The following is a 17,813-nucleotide window of genomic DNA, read 5'->3' on the forward strand; positions in this document are numbered from 1 at the left end:
GAGGTCAGGAGTTTGAGACTAGCATGAACAATATGGTGAGACCCTGTCTTTACTAAAAATAAAAAAATTACCTGGGTGTGGTGGTGTGTGCCTGTAGTCCCAGCTACTCGGGAGGCTGAGACAGGAGAATCGCTTGAACCCGGGAGGCGGAGGTTGCAATGAGCCAAGATTGTACCACTGCCCTCCAGCCTGGGCGACAGAGCAAAACTCTGTCTCCAAAAAAAAAAAAAAAAGTTATCTTTCATGGTATGTCTACTTTAGAATAATTTCAAAGATCTTTAGGTAACTCAAAACCTTGTACTCATTTAATTGATGGATATTTGCTGGGTACATAAATAATTTCTAGGAAAAATGAAAGACTAAAACGTGCATTATGAAGCATAATTTAAGTGTATATACTTTTGCTTCATTTTTATTTACTTATTATTTTTATTTATTTATTTATTTATTTTACACTTGTAGTTGTTTTTCTTTTTTTTTTTTTTTTTTGTCTTTTTTTTTTTCTTTTTGTGGATATCGGGGTTTCACTATATTGCCCAGCCAGGTCTTGAACTCCTAGGCTCAAGCTATCCTCCTACTTCTGCCTCCCTGAGAGTTGGGATTACAGGCATGAGCCACCACATCCAGCCTTATTTATTTATATATATTTTTTGAGACAAAGTTTCACTCTTGGTTGCCCAGGCTGGAGTGCAATGGCATGATCTCGGCTCACTGCAACCCCCACCTCCCAGGATCAAGCAATCCTCCTGCCCCAGCCTCCCAGGTAGCTGGGATTACAAGTGCCTGCCACCATGCCTGGCTAATTTTTGTATTTTTAGTAGAGATGGGGTTTCGTCATGTTGACCAGGCTGGTCTTGAACTCCTGACCTCAGGTGATCTGCTGGCCTCAGCCTCCAAAAGTGCTGGGATCGCAGGCGTGAGCCACCGCATTCGGCTTCTGTTTTTTAAGGAAAACAAAGTACTGTAGTTTCGTCTTAAAGCAGCAGTTTTGTCTTAAAGCACCAGATTTGGTTTGGGGAGGGTGTTTGGGAGTTTATTTGTGGTTGGTTTGTTTGGTGAAACCTCTTTACACACCTCCAACATATTGAGGACACCAAAGAGCTTTTTTTATGGATTGTAGCTATTAGTATTTACTGTTAAACATTTAAACATAATTTTCTTTTTTTTTTTTTTTTTTTTTGAGACGGAGTCTTGCTCTGTCGCCCAGGTTGGAGTGCAGTGGCCGGATCTCAGCTCACTGCAAGCTCCGCCTCCTGGGTTTATGCCATTCTCCTGCCTCAGCCTCCCGAGTAGCTGGGACTACAGGCGCCCGCCACCTCGCCCGGCTAGTTTTTTGTATTTTTTTTAGTAGAGACGGGGTTTCACCGTGTTAGCCAGGATGGTCTCCATCTCCTGACCTTGTGATCCACCCGTCTCAGCCTCCCAAAGTGCTGGGATTATAGGCATGAGCCACCATGCCTGGCCAATAATGGCATCTTTACCTCACTTCAGATTTAATAAAGAATACATTTCTCCTTTCTCTGGTATGTACATATGAACCATTTAAGATAAAAGTAGTTGGCCGGGCATGGTGGCTCATTCTTGTAATCCCAGCACTTTGGGAAGCTGAGGCGAGGATCACTTGAGCCCAGGTATTTGAGACCAGCCTGGGCAACACAGCAAGACCCCTCATCTCTATTTTTATTTTTTTTAATTTGAAAAGTTATAAATATCAAAATTAAAAAGTAGTTATCTTGTTAAGGAAATGTCCCATTATTTCCTTTATTTTTATCCTAAGTTTGTTGTTATTACTGTTTTTAAGTTAGGGAGGCCTGTTTAATTCATCAAATATGGTTTCAGTATTTATTGAAATTATATGTCTATTTTGCATTTTTGTTCCCTTGACCTTGTGACAGACATGATGCAGAGAGATTTTCCCAGAACTCCCCTTGGAAGTGAGTAGCTAGCAAACTACTTTATGTTCAAAGTAGTGGTAAAAGGATGGACTAGGCAATAAAGAGCATTAGGACATTTGGATACTCATTTAGGGAAAAATTTAAGTTTGATTCCTTCCTTGCAACCACATAAAAATTCTAGATGGATTAGACGTTAGACCTTGAGAAAACCTTAAAACGATTTGAAGGAAACATGGAGAAATATCTTTATAGCCTTGATTCGAAGAATCATAAGCAAGTTGTAAACTCTATAAGCCATAAAAGAAAATATTGAGAGGTTTGGTTACCTAATATTCAAAACTTCTCAATGCTGAAAGACACCACCAAGACACTTGAAGATAATGGAAGGCTGGAAGAAGACACTGCCAACATATATAACAGGCTCTGTATTAATAATCAGAGCATATCAAGGAAAGGAAGGAAAATAGAAAAAAGTGATCAAAGAGGCAAATAAAACTTAACCTCACTCATAATAAATAGCATGTAAATAAAAATAATAACAAGGTAACATTTTTCCATCATCAAGCTGTCAAAATTTTAAATAATAAATATCCAGTGTTGGAGAATGTAGGTGACCGCTAGGTTTACACTTCAGGTATCGCCAGTCCAGAAGTATTTTATGTAAATGGCGCCCCCTGCAGCCCAATTCCTACCTAGACTAACATATACTCAGGTGCACCTTGGAACAGCCCTGGAAGACCCCTGTCCCTCCTGTGGGCTTTGTGACAATTTGGGGAACAGTTTTTGGCCTACCTGGCAAAATGTAAAAGGCCCTTTGATGCAACGATTCCTCTTCCAGCCTTTCAGAAATACATGGATATGTACTTTGTACATAAAGATATATGCAAAAGTGTGTTTATTAAAGCTTATTTTATATTGGAGAGAAAAAGGAAGCAATCTACACGTCCGTCAATAGGGGATTGTTTGGATAAATAATACTGCTTGTACCCATTCATGGGATATTTTGTAACTCTTAAAAGGAATGAGGGCCGGGGCGGTGGCTCAAGCCTGTAATCCCAGCACTTTGGGAGGCCGAGACGGGTGGATCACGAGGTCAGGAGATCGAGACCATCCTGGCTAACACGGTGAAACCCCGTCTCTCCTAAAAAATACAAAAAAACTAGCCGGGTGTGGTGGCGGGCGCCTGTAGTCCCAGCTACGCTGGAGGCTGAGGCAGGAGAATGGTGTGAACCCTGGAGGCGGAGCTTGCAGTGAGCTGAGATCCGGCCACTGCACTCCAACCTGGGCGACAGAGCAAGACTCCGTCTCAAAAAAAAAAAAAAAAAAAGGAATGAAGTGGATTTATCTGTACTCACATAGATTGATCTCCATTATTATTATTATTATTATTATTATTATTATTATTATTTAAGACGGAGTCTTGCTCTGTTACCCAGGCGGGAGTGCACTGGTGCAATCTTGGCTCACTGCCACTTCCACCTTCTGGATTCTGATTCTCCTGCCTCAGCCTCCTGAGTAGCTGGGACTACAGGCGCCCAACACCACGCCCTGTTAATTTTTTGTATTTTTAGCAGAGACGGAGTTTCATCATGTTGGCCAGGCTCATCTCAAATTCCTGACCTCAGGTGATCCACCCACCTCAGCCTACCAAAGTGCTGGGATTACAAGCATGAGCCACTGCACCCAGGCAATATTTAATGTTATGACTGAGATAAACATGAATGAAAGCAAATCTTCAAAATATCTGTGACTTGATCTCATGTATATACATTTGCGTCTGACTGTACATTAGATAGATGGGGAATGCATAGACTTGGAACAGGCAGAGCCTACCAAGTCAAAGGAACTGGACCTGAATTGGTTGGACAGAGGGAATTCTTAACAGAAAAGACTCATGTTTTACTCTGTATACTCAGTTACTTTATGCTCTACCACAACAATAATGTATTGTATATGTTTTGTGTGTGTGTGTGTGTGTTTTCTTAATCTTAAATTCAAAATATAAGATAGCCCACTGGCTCTGAGCTACAAGAATCCTTATGGGTTTGGCAGTTCTTTGACAACTTCCCACCTGGCTAAACTATCAAGGAATATCCTACCACCAAGCGTGAGAAATTCTTGGCATTCCTGAAATAAATTCTTCTTCTGAGCCAGCTCATGTGGGCATCATAATCTCCTCGAAGGCTTTTGCAGCAGTGAGCTGAGATCCGGCCACTGCACTCCAGCCTGGGTGACAGAGCAAGACTCCGTCTCAAAAAAAAAAAAAAAAAAAAAGATTTAGATCTGAGTCTGTCTCAGATTCTCAGGTTCAGAACCAAAATTTCTCTGTCTGAGGCTATTATCTTGCTCTGGAGGAGGGAGTGAGAACTGGATCACTGGTTAGTGTGGTGACTGTTTTGGACAATTGCATAGCCACAGCCACCAACACAGAAGGCAGAGAGGCAGCCTTGGTCTGCAAGGGCTCCAGGCAACCCCAGTGGGGACCCTGGATGGACAAAGGCATTCTCCCAGGCTTGGTGATGAAAAGTGTTCCACTGGGCGGGGCGCGGTGGCTCAAGCCTGTAATCCCAGCACTTTGGGAGGCCGAGACGGCCGGATCGCGAGGTCAGGAGATCGAGACCATCCTGGCTAACACGGTGAAACCCCGTCTCTACTAAAAAATACAAAAAAAACTAGCCGGGCGAGGTGGCGGGCGCCTGTGGTCCCAGCTGCTCGGGAGACTGAGGCAGGAGAATGGCAAACCCGGGAGGCGGAGCTTGCAGTGAGCTGAGATCCGGCCACTACACTCCAGCCTGGGCGACAGAGCGGGATTCCGTCTCAAAAAAAAAAAAAAAGAAAGTGTTCCACTGACAGCCAGGCAAGGCTCTCAGGGCTCTGCAGCAGAGAAGTTAGAGCTGCAGCTTTTTTGCTTTTGTGTTTTCACTAAAACTCAATTTGTTGTTGCACTTGTTGGATGGTCATGTCCCATAGGGGAAGTTTCCACTACTGTGTTCTAAACTTTGGGCTGCTTGTACCATCTTACTTGTCCCCTCATTAATAATGAATTAAATAAAATCTTTAGTATATGCTAATTTCATATCTTTACAAGAGTCACAATTTTACGTTTTTTTTTTTTTTTTTTTTTGAAAAGTACCTTTTCACATTGCTATCACTCCCTTACCAGAGCAGTGAGTTTCTGGGTCTCCTTCTTACGGGCAGACACTGTTCCATGTAATTAGAATTAATTTGTTGCTCGTAGATGGACAGAGAAAAGCTTCCACGCTCCCGGGAGACAGGGGTTCAGATCCTGTGCCGTGGCTGAGTGATGCCGAGGAAGACATCTCTCCGAGTCTTAGTCTGCCCGCCTGTGAAACGGGCTCATAACAAACCCCTGACCCCAGGCTCCGTCGCCTTGAGTCCAAGACCTCACCCAATCCCCCTCATCCCCCGGGTCCCCAGGAGGCGCGGGGACTCGGGGAGGGGGGCGGCCCCTTCCTCGGGAGGCACCCAGGTGGCACGTCAGTGCCTCAGCTCCCGGGGTCTCTGGGCTCCGCGCTGCCCATGGGATGCAGACGGGCCTCTGGAGGGGGCGGGTTCTCTCGAGCCAGAAAGCCCGGAGCCGCCCAGGAATTTTGGCTCGAACTGAGAGCATTTCCTCCCGGGCCGGCCGGGCGCGATCCGGGAAGGGCGGCTGCGGGCAGACGCGGCGCTGCGCTCGGCCGGGCCGGCACCATGTGGTCCCTGCTCTGCGCGCTGGCCGGGCTGACCCTGCTCCGCGCCGCGGGCTCTTTGGCCGGTGAGTGGGGCACGGGGCGCGGCAGGGGACCTGGAGCCAGGGAGACCCGCAGATGGCAAGGAAGGAATGAGCAAGAGAGCGACACAGAGAGAGAGCTGGACACAGCAGCGAGATGGAGAGAGGCAGATGCAGGGAGGGAGGGATGGAGAGAAAGACTGAGACGAAACAGACTCAGAAAAACGCAGAGAAGTAGAGCAACGGAGGGATAAAGGAGAGAGGAAAGAATAAACAGTGAAAACGAAAAGGAGAGGCCGAGACAGAAAGAGGCTTCCCCTGAACAAATATGAACTAGGATAGAAAGAAAAAGGAGTTTGAGAGACAGAAGAAGGAAAGAGAAAGAGTGATTGACATGGCAAGGGGTGGAGGGAGAGAGGATATTGAAGAAAAGAGAAAGATTTGAGAGAGACCAAAAATGAGAGAGAGGGAAGCTTGCTGCCCGGAGTAGAGCTGGCAAGAGAGAAGGAGCCAGGATCTGGAGTGGGAGGTCACAGCTGCTGGGTGGGGCAGCCCCGGAGGCCAGCTCCGTCTCAGAGGGCCTGTGGAGGCTCAGGCCTGGCTTTATAGGACATTGCATAACAAGCTAGACTATAAAGGGTGAGTGACCCAGTCTAGCCCAGCACAGCCTTAAAGAACCAGGCGGGGGGCCCAGGAGAAAGGCCACCTATTCACCTGCCAGGTGGCCTCAGGTGATTCTGCAGTCGATGAAGAAGTCACCTCCCAGTTTCCAGGGAGCTTCTCTGGGGAACTGAGCTGTTTTGGTTGGAGGTAGGGGACCGGGTGGAGGTAGAGAGCTGTACAGAAGGGAGAGGCTGTCTGGGTACTTCATTAGCTGGGTTCCTTGCCTTTCACTGTTCACTTTCTTCCCCCCACCTCCCTCTCAGGCGGGCGGATCACGAGGTCAAGAGATGGAGACCAGCCTGGCTAACGCGGTGAAACCCTGTCTCTATTAAAAATACAATAATTAGCCGGGCGTGGTGGCACATACCTGTAGTCCCAGCTACTCAGGAGGCTGAGGCAGGAGAATCACTTGAACCTGGGAGGTGGAGGTTGCAGTGAGCCGAGATGAAGCCACGGCAATCCAGCTTGGGTGACAGAGTAAGACTCTGTCTTAAAAAAAAAAAAAAAAAGGAAGAAGAAAAGGAAGAAAGTATTCATGTATTGCTGTAATTTCACACTGATTTCATACATTTTTGTGCATAACCTTTCAGATTTTAGATGACATATCTTAACTTTTGATTATGAAAACTTTTGGATACAAAAAACCACAAAACAATAGTATATGAAAGAATCATATAATGTACTTATCACCCCTACTTCAACAAGCATCAGTTCATGAGCAGTTTTATCTCATCTATAGTTTCCACCCTCTCTCCCCTCCCTGTATTATTTTAAAGGAAATCCAGGCATTGTGAATTTTCTTTTTTTCTTTCTTTCTTTCTTTCTTTCTTTCTTTCTTTCTTTCTTTCTTTCTTTCTTTCTTTCTTCTTCTTCTTCTTCTTTTGTTTTTTTGAGACAGTGTCTCATTCTGTCACCCATGCTAGAATGCAGTGGCGCAGTCTCAGCTCACTGCAACCTCCGCCTCCTGGGTTCAACTGATTATCCTGCCTCAGCCTCCCAAATAGCTGGGACTACAGGCAAGCACCATCACACCTGACTACTTTTGGTATTTTTAGTACAGACAGGGTTTCACCATGTTGGCCAGGCTGGTCTCAAACTCCCAAACTCAGATGATCCGCCCGCCTCGGCCTCCCAAAGTGTTGGGATTACAGATGTGAGCCACAGTGCCTGGCCTGGCATCATGTATTTTCATCTATAAACACTCTTTTAATAAGCACAACTGCAATGCCATGATCACACTCCAAAAGCTGTGTGTCACTGAATATCATTAAATATTCAATCACTGTTCAAATGTCCTTGATTGATTGTGTCATATCTTTTTGCAATTCATTTGTTTAATCCTAATAAGGTTACATACATTGCATTTGGTCAATATGTCTGTTAGGTCTCTTTAAATATGTAAGTTTTCTCTCCCCTTTTTTTTACTTAAATTTTTGTTGTTGTTGAAGAAACTAAGTTTGTCCTGTGAAGTTTTCCACTTTTAGATTTTGCTAATTGCATCCCTTTGATGTCATTTAAATACTTCCACCCCTTATATTTTCTATAAATGGAGAGCTATCTCTAGCATGTCTGACTTCCAACCTTGGTTTCTTTCTTTCTTTCTTTTCTTTTCTTTTTTTTTTTTTTTTTTTTTGAGACAGAGTCTTGTTTTGTCATCCCGAGTGGAGTGCAGTGGTGTGATCTTGGCTCATCACAACCTCTGCCTTCCAGGTTCAAGCAATTCCCATGCCTCAGCCTCCTGAGTAGCTGGGATTACAGATGCGCACCACCACGCCAGGCTAATTTTTGCATTTTTTAGTAGAGATGGGGACGGCGGGGGTGGGTTTCACCATGTTGGCCAGGCTGGTCTCGAACTCCTGACATCAATTTTCAGCCTGCCTCGGCCTCCCAAAGTGCTGGGATTACAGGCATGAGCCACCGCGCTGGGCCGCAGTCTTGGTTTCTTTTAGCCGCACTCAGAGAAACCTTTATCCCTGATAGCTTTTTAGACCATGAGCCACCACGCCCGGCCCATATTTTGGAGTTTTTTATAGAATCACTTGAAGAATAGTGTTCTGCTGCTTTCAAAAATAATCAAAACCCATGGATGATTTTGAATGAATCATACATTTTCATACAAATATTGGATGTGGTAAATTTATTATTCTATTATATTGAATGTGGTCAAATATAATTAACCACCAAGTGGCCAGGGTTGCTTTTCAAAGCGGAGTGTGACTTTGACAATTCAGAAGATACAGCAGCACCTTTCAGAGACGCCACTGAGAAAACATTTCTCATCACCCAAAATGCAGAAATCATCTGCGCTGTGGCACTTTCTTACTGTTTGGGTCCAGATAAAAAAGGTCTCCCTGTAAGGCCTGTAAGTAGAAGGAGCAGTACTTCCGCCTCAGAGGATGGGACCCAGGGGCCACGTCTCTTTAACTGGGGCAGCCAGCCCAGCCCAGCCCTCCCCTGGGGCCTCCGGGCCCCACAGCAGCCTGTTCTCACCAGCACAGGATGCCCCGCCCGTGGCCACCATCCAGGGTGCACATCAGGCGCCAAGCAGGAGCTGGGCCAGAGAAAGCAACGCAGCATCCAAGGAGGTCCATTTCCCAACTGGCAGGGCCTGGGAGAGCAGGAGGAAAGGAAGGAAGGGAGCCCTGCGGAGCCACAGCCTTGGCTGCTCGGGGTTAATCATTATAATCCTTCAGCCTTTTCCGCTCCCCTTGTCTGAGCCACTGACAGCCCTGTGGATGCATGTGCATGTCTACTATTTTATTTTTATTTTTATTTTTTTTACAAGACAGGGTCTTCCACTGTCACCCAGGCTGCAGTGCAGTGGTGCAATCGTAGCTGAGTGTAGTCTCAAACTCCTGGGTTCAAGCAATTCTCCCGCCTCAGTTTTCCAAATACCTGAGACTACAAGTATATGCCACCAATCTTGGCTACTTTTTTTATTATTTATTTATTTATTTATTTATTTTGTAGAAACAGAATCTCACTGTGTTGCCCAGGGTGGCCTCAAACTTCTGGCTTCAAACGATCCTCCTGCCTCAGCCTCCTAAAGCTCTGGGATTACAGGTGTGAACCACTGAGCCCAGCTCCTGTAGCTCATTTTTGAGGTCTCTTCTGCAGCCTCCGAAAGACAGAGAAGAATCAAGGATGAGCTACATGGGGGAGTCAGGGCCTCCAGCCTACCCTACTCCATTTTATGGAGGAGGCAGCAGAGGGTCAGGGAGGAGAATAAACTTTCTCACAATCCCACAATCATTAGTGGCTGAACCAGACTGAGAACAGGGGTCTCCAGCATGCTTTCTGCCATGATGCATTCAAGTTAGTGCCGTGGTGAGGACCCCGGTGCAGAGGGAGCAGGCAGTACAACGTCAGGCCCTGCCCCAGGCTTGCTCTCTCAGATGCACTCCGTGGAGACCCCAGTGACATGGACAGCTGTTCCAGGGTGCACAGAGCACAGTTTTGTCCAGATATGAAGGATTCGTGCTGAGCCATGTTGGGAGTGACCTCAGCCCAGCCTTTTCCCTGGAGGGGTTTTGGAGCCAAGTTAGACCTCATCACAGACACGTAGAGAACAGGGTGTTTTAGGCCAGTGAAGAGAAGCAGGCTCTGGTTGTTCCTGACTTCTAAAGCAGCCAGACTCCCACTTGGCTGGCAGGGTCACACTGCATTCCTCTGGCCTAAGCCTGGGGGAAGTGTGTGAGGGAAGAGTGGCTAGGGTCTGGGAGAGGGCAGGTGAGCCTCAGGAGAAAGCCTTGGCCAAAGGCCTCTGGACAGAGGCAGCAGAGGGTGTATGTATCCACAGACTCATGACGACAGGCCCTCCCCCAGGTCGGCCACTCTGTGGGTGAGAACAGCTCCTCCAGCCCCCTGAGTGTTTCCTCTCCAAGCCGAGCAGCCCAGTTTCAGCTGAGCCACTGAGTTAAAATTTGGAGTCCCAGACTGGGTGCGGTGGATCACGCCTATAATCCCAGCACTTTGGGGGGCCGAGGCAGGTGGATCACTTGAGCCCAGGAGTTCGAGCTTAGCCTGGGCAACATAGTGAAACCCCATCTCTACAAAAAATACAAAACTTAGCCAGGAGTGGTAGTGTGTGCCTATAGTCCCAGCTACTCTGGAGGCTGAGGTGGGAGAATTGCTTGAACCCGGGAAGAAGAGGTTGCAGTGAGCCATGACCGTGCCACTGCACTTCAGCCTGGGTGACAGAGTGAGGCCCTGTCTAAAAAAAAAAAAAAGGAGTCCCTTCCCATAGCCTCCTTTAGACTTGCTCCTGCCTCTCAAGGGCCTTCTCAGGATGTGGGGCCAGGATGGAGCATAGCCCCCAGGGGCCTCTCTATCTCTGAATATTTTACATGGATGCCTGCAGCAAACGATGGCTGCTGCTTTCTGCTGACAACCCCGTCAGACTTGTGTTATGGAACATTTCAAACCGTGCATACAACAGTAGAATCGCTGAATGCGACCCCATGTGCTCATCACCCAGCTTCAACAATTAGCAACTCTCAGCCCATACTGTTTGCTCTAAACATCCACGCATGCCTCTCCCCCATCCCCACCGAGGCCTGAATTATTTACTTTGGAAGTAAATCCAAAACAGCACAGCCTTTAATCTGTAAATATTTTAGTATAGGTCTTTAAAGAACTCTCCTTAAAAAAATAACCAAAGCACCATTATGATGTCCTCTTCCCTCCCCGGATTCAGCAATAACACCATTATCTTTTGAAAAGTCTTTTTTAAGTTCAGTGGAGGGAAATTATGGAAAGGATAATTTGAAAAACAGATTGTTCTCCACAAAAGATGCTCAGAGTGGAAGGACATTTTGTCCCTGGTCTTGTTCTCATCCCTGGGAAGAGCTGAGAGCTAGATAGAGTTGGAATCAGAAAATCACAGGGTAGGGGGCTCCACCTTGCTGAGATGAGGCCGGGAGGTCAGGGTGCCTGAGGTCCGCGCATTTGCAGATGGTGTGATCTTGGGCAAATCACTCGGCCTCTCAGAGTTACACATCCATCACCAGCTCTGTCCTACCTCAAGACCTGCCCCACTTCTAGACAACTGCAGATGGCCCCTTGGCCAACCCCTCCAACACCAAGGCCTTACAGCTACAAGCATTGCACGTAGAGAGATCAAGTTCCATAACTGTCTCCCCCTGTTGAACTTTGGATGCTCACATCCATGGCCACAGCCTTAATATTGTCACTATCTGAATCTGCTCTACCTCTAAAAGCTAAAATTACAATATTCTTTACCTCTTGTTCCTCCTGTGATTCCCAAGACCTCCCTCTCTTCAGCCCCCATTTCTCCCAATTTATTGGCCCCCTTCTTGGCCTCATTTCCTTCCTTATTCCAGCTGGATTCTAGGGCTCCTGTCCTAAACCCCTGACTGGCCATATCTCAGTTCCTTGGCCCCTTGCCTCCATCACATCCATCCAGCAGACTCCTAGGTTTCAGCTCCATCCAGTCATCTGTCTTTGCTGCTCTACGCCCAGACTATGGAGCGTTGCTGGGGGAGGACTCCTGCTTCCAGGATTCCTTGTTGATGCCGACTCATTCTGCATGGTCTTCCTACACTGCATCCCTCATTCTGCACATCTTCTTTTGAAGCCCTCTCTTTATTCAAGTCCCTTACCTAGTGGTGCACTGATAGATTGGCTCTCAAAAAAAAGTGGGGGTGGGTCATTGATTTCTGTGGTGTAAATGTTCCCATCATGGCCACCACTTTTTTTTTAACTTAAAAAATTTTTTCTTTTTAGAGATGGGGGTCTCATTATGTTGACCAGGCTGGTCTCGAACTCCTGGCCTCAAGCGATCCTCTCACTTCGCCTCCCAAAGTGGTAGGATTACAGGCACGAGCTGCCATTTCCAGACACCATGGTCACTATTTTAATGTCTGTGTTTAGCAACCTACTCAAAGAATTCTTGTAATTGTAACATCTAGCTCTCCTCCCTACATGATCTCCATCTTATTGCACAGAGTAAACAGAGGCCATCAGGTGGGAGCTCACTCCACTTTTTGGCCCCTAGTTAGATGGTTTGCCTTTGCCTGTTTTTGCTGCATTTCCTCTGTCTTCCTTCCAGATGTGGTCCCCCCTGCTCTGGATCCAGGGCCTCCCATCACTTCAGGAAGTGCATTCCTTGGGTTCTCCTGTCTTCCTCCTGTCCCTCAGGCTGTACGCATGGTTGTGTTTTCCAATACAACCATGCTTACATGGTTTTTTTTTTAAAAAAAAAAAAAAAAAACATAAATACTTCTCTAGACCTTGCGATCCAATCTCCCTTCCTTCACAGCCAAGCTTCGTGGAATTTTCCAGATTCCAAGTTTCCACCCCCAACCTCACCTTCCCTTCTCATCTCAGATTACTATCCAAACTCTGCTTTTCTACCACTCCTAAAAGTGCTGGGGTAAAATTTAGCAGGGCCTTTCTGTGCTCTCTTTCCAGTCCTTAACTTGCTACACCTCCCCGCCGTTTTTGGTCATGCTGACCCTTTTCATCCTCTGTAGAATCTGTAAAGCTCCTGGCTTCTCTTGACTTCTGGGGCAGCACCCTCCTTCCTGAGTGTCAGCGTTCTCCAAGGTTCCAGCCAACCCTGATGCCCCACAGGCATCTCAGGGTTACCAACTCTGAAACCCGAACTTGGAATCAGGGCTCTCAGACTTCTGCTGTGAGGGTTGTTGGTGCCTGGAAGAGCTAACTCAAGAAGAACAATGGTGAATCAGGAGTTGAGCGGGTTGAATGGCAGATCCTCTGCTTATGAGTAGTGACTTTGGACACATCCTTTCACCCTTCTGTGCATCAGTTTTCCTATGTGTAGATTGGGCATAACAACAGGTTGTTGGAGAGGTTACGTTAGCACCCTACATGGTGCATGGTAAGCGCTCATCACATGCCAACTGTTACTAACGGGTTTCCGGCATCAATGCTGCTATTAAAATATCTCCTCTCATTTTCTTCCTCACTATTCCTACAGCTCCTGCTTCTGCTCATCACTTCTTCACTGCTCTTATCCTGATTGCTGCAGTAACCTCCTGCCTTCAAAGGCATCTCCCTCCAATCTATGCCCTCTATTTTAAAAATTCATGTTTGACCCTGTGACTTTTCTGTTAAAATAAACCCCCTTGGCCTGGCATGCTGGCTTATACCTGTAATCCCAGCACTTTTGAAGGCCAAGGCGGGCGGATCACCTGAGGTCAGGAGTTTGAGACCAGCCTGACCTACATGGTGAAATCCTGTCTTTACTAAAAATACAAAAATTAGCAGGGCGTGGTGGCAGGACTTGTAATCCCAGCTACTCGGGAGGCTGAGGCAGGAGAATCACTTAAACCCGGGAGGCGGAGGTTGGAGTGAGCCAAGATGGCGCCGTTGCACTTCAGCCTGGGCGACAGAGCAAGACTCTGTCTCAGAACAAACAAACAAACAAACAAACCAAACAAGCATCAGAACTGGTTTATTAAAGCCCCTGGGTTAAAACTCTACCGCTTTGGCTTCATTTCCAGGACTTCCCTCTCCAGTCTCTCTCCCGCCCACCCTGTATCTCCAGCCATTGCAGGCTGCCTGCAGGGTTTACACAGTGAGCCATGCTCTTTCAGACCCCTCCATCATTGCAGCTCCCTGGCTGAAGCCCGTCCTCCCTTCCTCCCTGGGCTTCACCTCCTTGAGGAAGTTCATCTGGGTCTGTAGGTGGCTGTGACTGTAGAGACTGGTGGGATTGAGATGCCTGATACTTGCACACTGACCCCCACCTGGGCCTTCCTTTGCTTGCTCTTGCGTTTGTCTTGAGGACTGACCCCACTTGAGCCCAGTGTTTACAGGAGTCTCTGGCATTATGGAAAACTAAGGGTCCCACAGTGAAAAGACTCATTTTCCCACAGCTGCAGAACCCTTCAGCCCTCCACGAGGAAATTCAGCACAGAGCACAGTGTGTGACAGACATATGGCTGTGCAACGCCGTCTAGATGTCATGGAGGAGGTAACAGGGTGATTTGGAAGGGCATGCGGGTTCAGGACCACCTTCTAGAATGGTGTTTTTATGGGCAGATGCAGGCTTGCTTTGGAATGTGAGGACATCCAGGCCAATGCTGCCCTGTGACCACCTTGTCCAACATCACCCTCCCATCTGGGTTGCCAGGGTGCCCAGCCCCCAATGGACTCTGCCTCTCCTAAGGCCTTGCTTATCCCCACCTGGGTATTTCAACATCGTTACTGGATGGGAAGGTGGAAATTCAGTCACTGTTTTGTTATATAGCCACGATTCCTAACTTGCGTGGGGAAACGTTTACATCTTTATTGTCACAAGCCTTTAACTGAAATTGAGTGTCCCATTCATCATAAATACAGATAGCAAGCCGTGGTATTAACAGTACTATAACTCTGCCATCAATAGAAATCCAGATAATTTCATCTGCCTCTAGTCATGAATATCTCAACATACAATTTTTACCCTTGTGTCAAAATTTCAGTTGTGGTTAGGCCTGATGTTAAATCATGTGATTTAGTGAGTTAATAAATACGTTTTTCTTTTTTTTTGAGGCAGGGTCTCTTTCTGTCTAGCAGGCTGGAGTGCCGTGGTGCAGTCTTGGTTCTCTGCAACTTCCATTTCCCAGTCTCAAGCGATCCTCCCACCTCAGTCTTCCAAGTAGCTGGGACTACAGGCACATGTGCCACCATGCCTGACTAATTTTTGTATTTTTTTGTAGAGGCAAGGTTTTGCTATGTTGCCCAGGCTGGTCTTGAACTCCTGAGCTCAAGCCATTCACCCACTTCAGCCTCCCAAGGTGCTGGGATTACAGGCATGAGCCACTTTGTCCGGCCAATACATATATATTACATCAAAAAATTAATTTTTTTTTTGACAGAGTCTCTGTCACCCAGCCTGGAGTGCATGGTATAATCTTGGCTCACTGCATCCTCTGCCTCCCAGATTCCAGTGATTCTTGTGCCTCAGTCTCCCGAGTAGCTGGGACTACAGGCATGCACCACCATGCCTAGCTAATTTTTTGTACTTACCATGCCCAGCTAATTTTTTGTACTTTTGGTAGAGATGGGGTCTCACCATGTTGGCCAGGCTGGTCTCAAACTCCTGATCTCAAGTGATCTCGCCTCAGCCTCCCAAAGTGCTGGGATTACAGGCATAAGCCACCGTGTTGGGCCAAAAAGTTTAATTTTAAATACTTGAATTTTTTTTTTTTTTTTTGAGGTAGAGTCTCACTCTGTCACCCAGGCTGGAGTGCAATGGTGTGGTCTCAGCTCACTGCAACCTCTACCTCCCGGTTCAAGTGATTCTCTTGCCTCAGCCTCCCGAGTAGCTGGGACTACAGACGGGCACTACCACGCCCGGCTTCTTTTTGTATTTTTAGTAGAGGCAGGGTTTCACCATGTTGACTAGGCTAATCTCGAATTCCCGACCTCCGGTGATCTACCTGCCTTGGCCTCCCAAAGTGCTGGGATTACAGGCATGAGCCACCACGCCTGGCCTAATACTTGAATTTTTTTTTTTTTTTTTTTTTTTTGAGACGGAGTCTCGCTCTGTCGCCCGGGCTGGAGTGCAGTGGCCGGATCTCGGCTCACTGCAAGCTCCGCCTCCCGGATTCATGCCATTCTAATACTTGAATATTTTAATGCAATTGGTGCCCTTGGTAATTCTATATGTTTTATTTTTCGCATTTAAGGCATTATTCTGAGAAGAGGTCTGTAGGCTTCACCACACTGCCAGTGGTATCCATGGCCCGCACAGGGAAAAACCTTTAAGAACCCTGAGTAAATTTCAGAATCCCAAACTTGTCATTTGGCAGAGACACCACCAGGGGGCAGAACAACAAAAGGAATGTGAGCTCCAGTCTGCAAAGGCCAAAAGGGAGAGTATTCTACAGGCGCTTCATCCAAACCTGTGACTGAGTGCCAAAAAGGAAGGAACCTTAGAGAGCGAGCCCCCTGGGATATTGTCATCTGGGGAAACTGAGGCAGGTAGGGGCAGAGCCTGAGTGAAGAAAACCCAGGTCTCGCAGCGCTTAGTCCTTTCTCACTGCAGCGCACTGGACCACCAGCTGCTCTTAGGACCTGGCTGATGAAGCAGAACGTGGAACCACTCCTGTCCTCGACTTTACCCCCTTTCCCACTCTAGATGGTAGAGAAGACCGTGGATCACCTGGGGACAGAGGTGAAAGGCCTGCTGGGCCTGCTGGAGGAGCTGGCCTGGAACCTGCCCCCGGGACCCTTCAGCCCCGCTCCCGACCTCCTCGGAGAAGGTGAGCAGTGCAGGTGGCAGAGGACAGCCTCTGGGCTGCTGTCATCTGGGGCTGGGCAGGCGAGACGGGGACGGCTGCTCCACCACACAGGTGTAGCCTGGCTGGCAGGGAGGGCCCCAGCTCTCCCTGGGGACGGAAGAGGGACGGCATCATCCCTGCTCCCCGCCCCGCGCCCCCGCCACCCGGTCGCTGCCGCCCAGTGTCAAATGACGTTCTGGAAGAGCCAGCCCTAGATGCCATCTCAGCACAACCCCGGCGCGGAGAAACTGCCTCCTTCATTGGCCTTCTCACGACTGGAGCTCCTTAGCTCCTTTCTTTTCCACCCCAAAACTCTCTCAGGGAAGACGGGTAACCCCTACTGATCAGGCAGGGATGTGGTTGCACTCTGCTGTCTTCTTGATCCCTGTGTCCCGTGCACAGGAGTTCCCGGGGACTAGGGAGGGAAGGGAAAGAATTGCTGGACACCCCGGGGGCGGGTACCCTGCAGCACCCTAGCTTGCTCACTGGAGGCCTCTGCTTTCTTTCAGATGGCTTCTGAGCCCCGGAGCTGGAGCCCAGCAGCTGGAGGTGGTGCACCTGCCAGGCAGCACCCACAGAGCCAGCCCCATCCTCTCGCTGTCCTTCCTCAGCTTCGTGTGAAATAAAAGCTATTCTTTTGGTCTCCTCTGTGTCTGCTGACAGAGTAACCCGTTTAACTAGAGCCCCCTCTCCCTCCACTTCCATGCCTGGAAGAGGCCTGCAACCCGCTTCAGGCTCAGACCTGGGGACACGCCCACACCCGCCATCTGTGCTTTAGCATTCCTTATTTACAGGGGCAGATGGAGCAGGGGTTCACTCACACAGGTGGGGGCCCTTCGAGTGGCCTTGCTTCTCAAAATGTGGCCATAGGTGAGAAGCAAGGGGATCAGGGTCTCAGGACCCACCCAGACTCCCAAATCTGCATTACAATGAGACCCCCAGGGAATTTACGTGTCCGTTAAAGTGGTTTGTTGTTGTTTTTAAAAAAATTTCCTATGAAGTGAAATTCAATGTAAAATTCATCATTTTAACCATTTTAAATTGTACAAGGCTGGAGGCGGTGGCTTACGCCTATAATCCTAGCACTTTAGGAGGCCAAGGTAGGAGGATCACTTGAGCCCAGAAGTTTGAGACCAGCCTGGGCAACATGGTGAAACCCCATCCCTACAAAAATTACAAAAATTAGCTGGGCATGGTGGCGCGTGCCTGTAGTCCTAGCTACTTAGGAGGCTGAGGTGGGAGGATCACCTGAGCCCTGTAGGTCAAGGTTGC

At 47.9% G+C, this 17,813-nt stretch overlaps 2 protein-coding genes across 4 annotated transcripts in view; both read left to right on the forward strand.

Moving 5' to 3' along the window:
- The window catches only part of PRXL2A (peroxiredoxin like 2A), a 339,130-nt gene that overhangs the window by 205,589 nt on the left and 115,728 nt on the right, over positions 1–17,813 (forward strand). The gene's annotated exons all lie outside the window — the stretch shown is intronic.
- On the forward strand, positions 5,201–17,530 carry PLAC9 (placenta associated 9). Of its 2 annotated transcripts, XM_033208949.1 has the most exons (4): positions 5,201–5,670; positions 14,151–14,248; positions 16,400–16,523; positions 17,051–17,530. In XM_033208949.1, the coding sequence occupies exons 1-4, from the start codon at positions 5,436–5,438 to the stop codon at positions 17,059–17,061; spliced, it is 468 nt and encodes a 155-aa protein (XP_033064840.1). In that variant the 5' UTR covers positions 5,201–5,435; the 3' UTR covers positions 17,062–17,530. The 2 variants fall into 2 exon arrangements, with proteins under 2 accessions (XP_033064840.1, XP_033064839.1); XM_033208948.1 differs by lacking the exon at positions 14,151–14,248.

The sequence above is a fragment of the Trachypithecus francoisi genome, unplaced genomic scaffold, assembly GCF_009764315.1.
Source record: "Trachypithecus francoisi isolate TF-2019V2 unplaced genomic scaffold, Tfra_2.0 Lachesis_group9, whole genome shotgun sequence".
NCBI lineage: Eukaryota > Metazoa > Chordata > Mammalia > Primates > Cercopithecidae > Trachypithecus > Trachypithecus francoisi.

Excerpts from the sequence above, each read along its gene's own strand:
- PLAC9 (XM_033208948.1), top strand. The coding sequence starts at position 5,436 with ATGGGATGCAGACGGGCCTCTGGAGGGGGCGGGTTCTCTCGAGCCAGA. Across the intron at positions 5,671-16,399 it reads CGCCGCGGGCTCTTTGGCCG|ATGGTAGAGAAGACCGTGGA; the intron begins GTGAGTGGGGCA and ends TTCCCACTCTAG. Across the intron at positions 16,524-17,050 it reads TCCCGACCTCCTCGGAGAAG|ATGGCTTCTGAGCCCCGGAG; the intron begins GTGAGCAGTGCA and ends GCTTTCTTTCAG.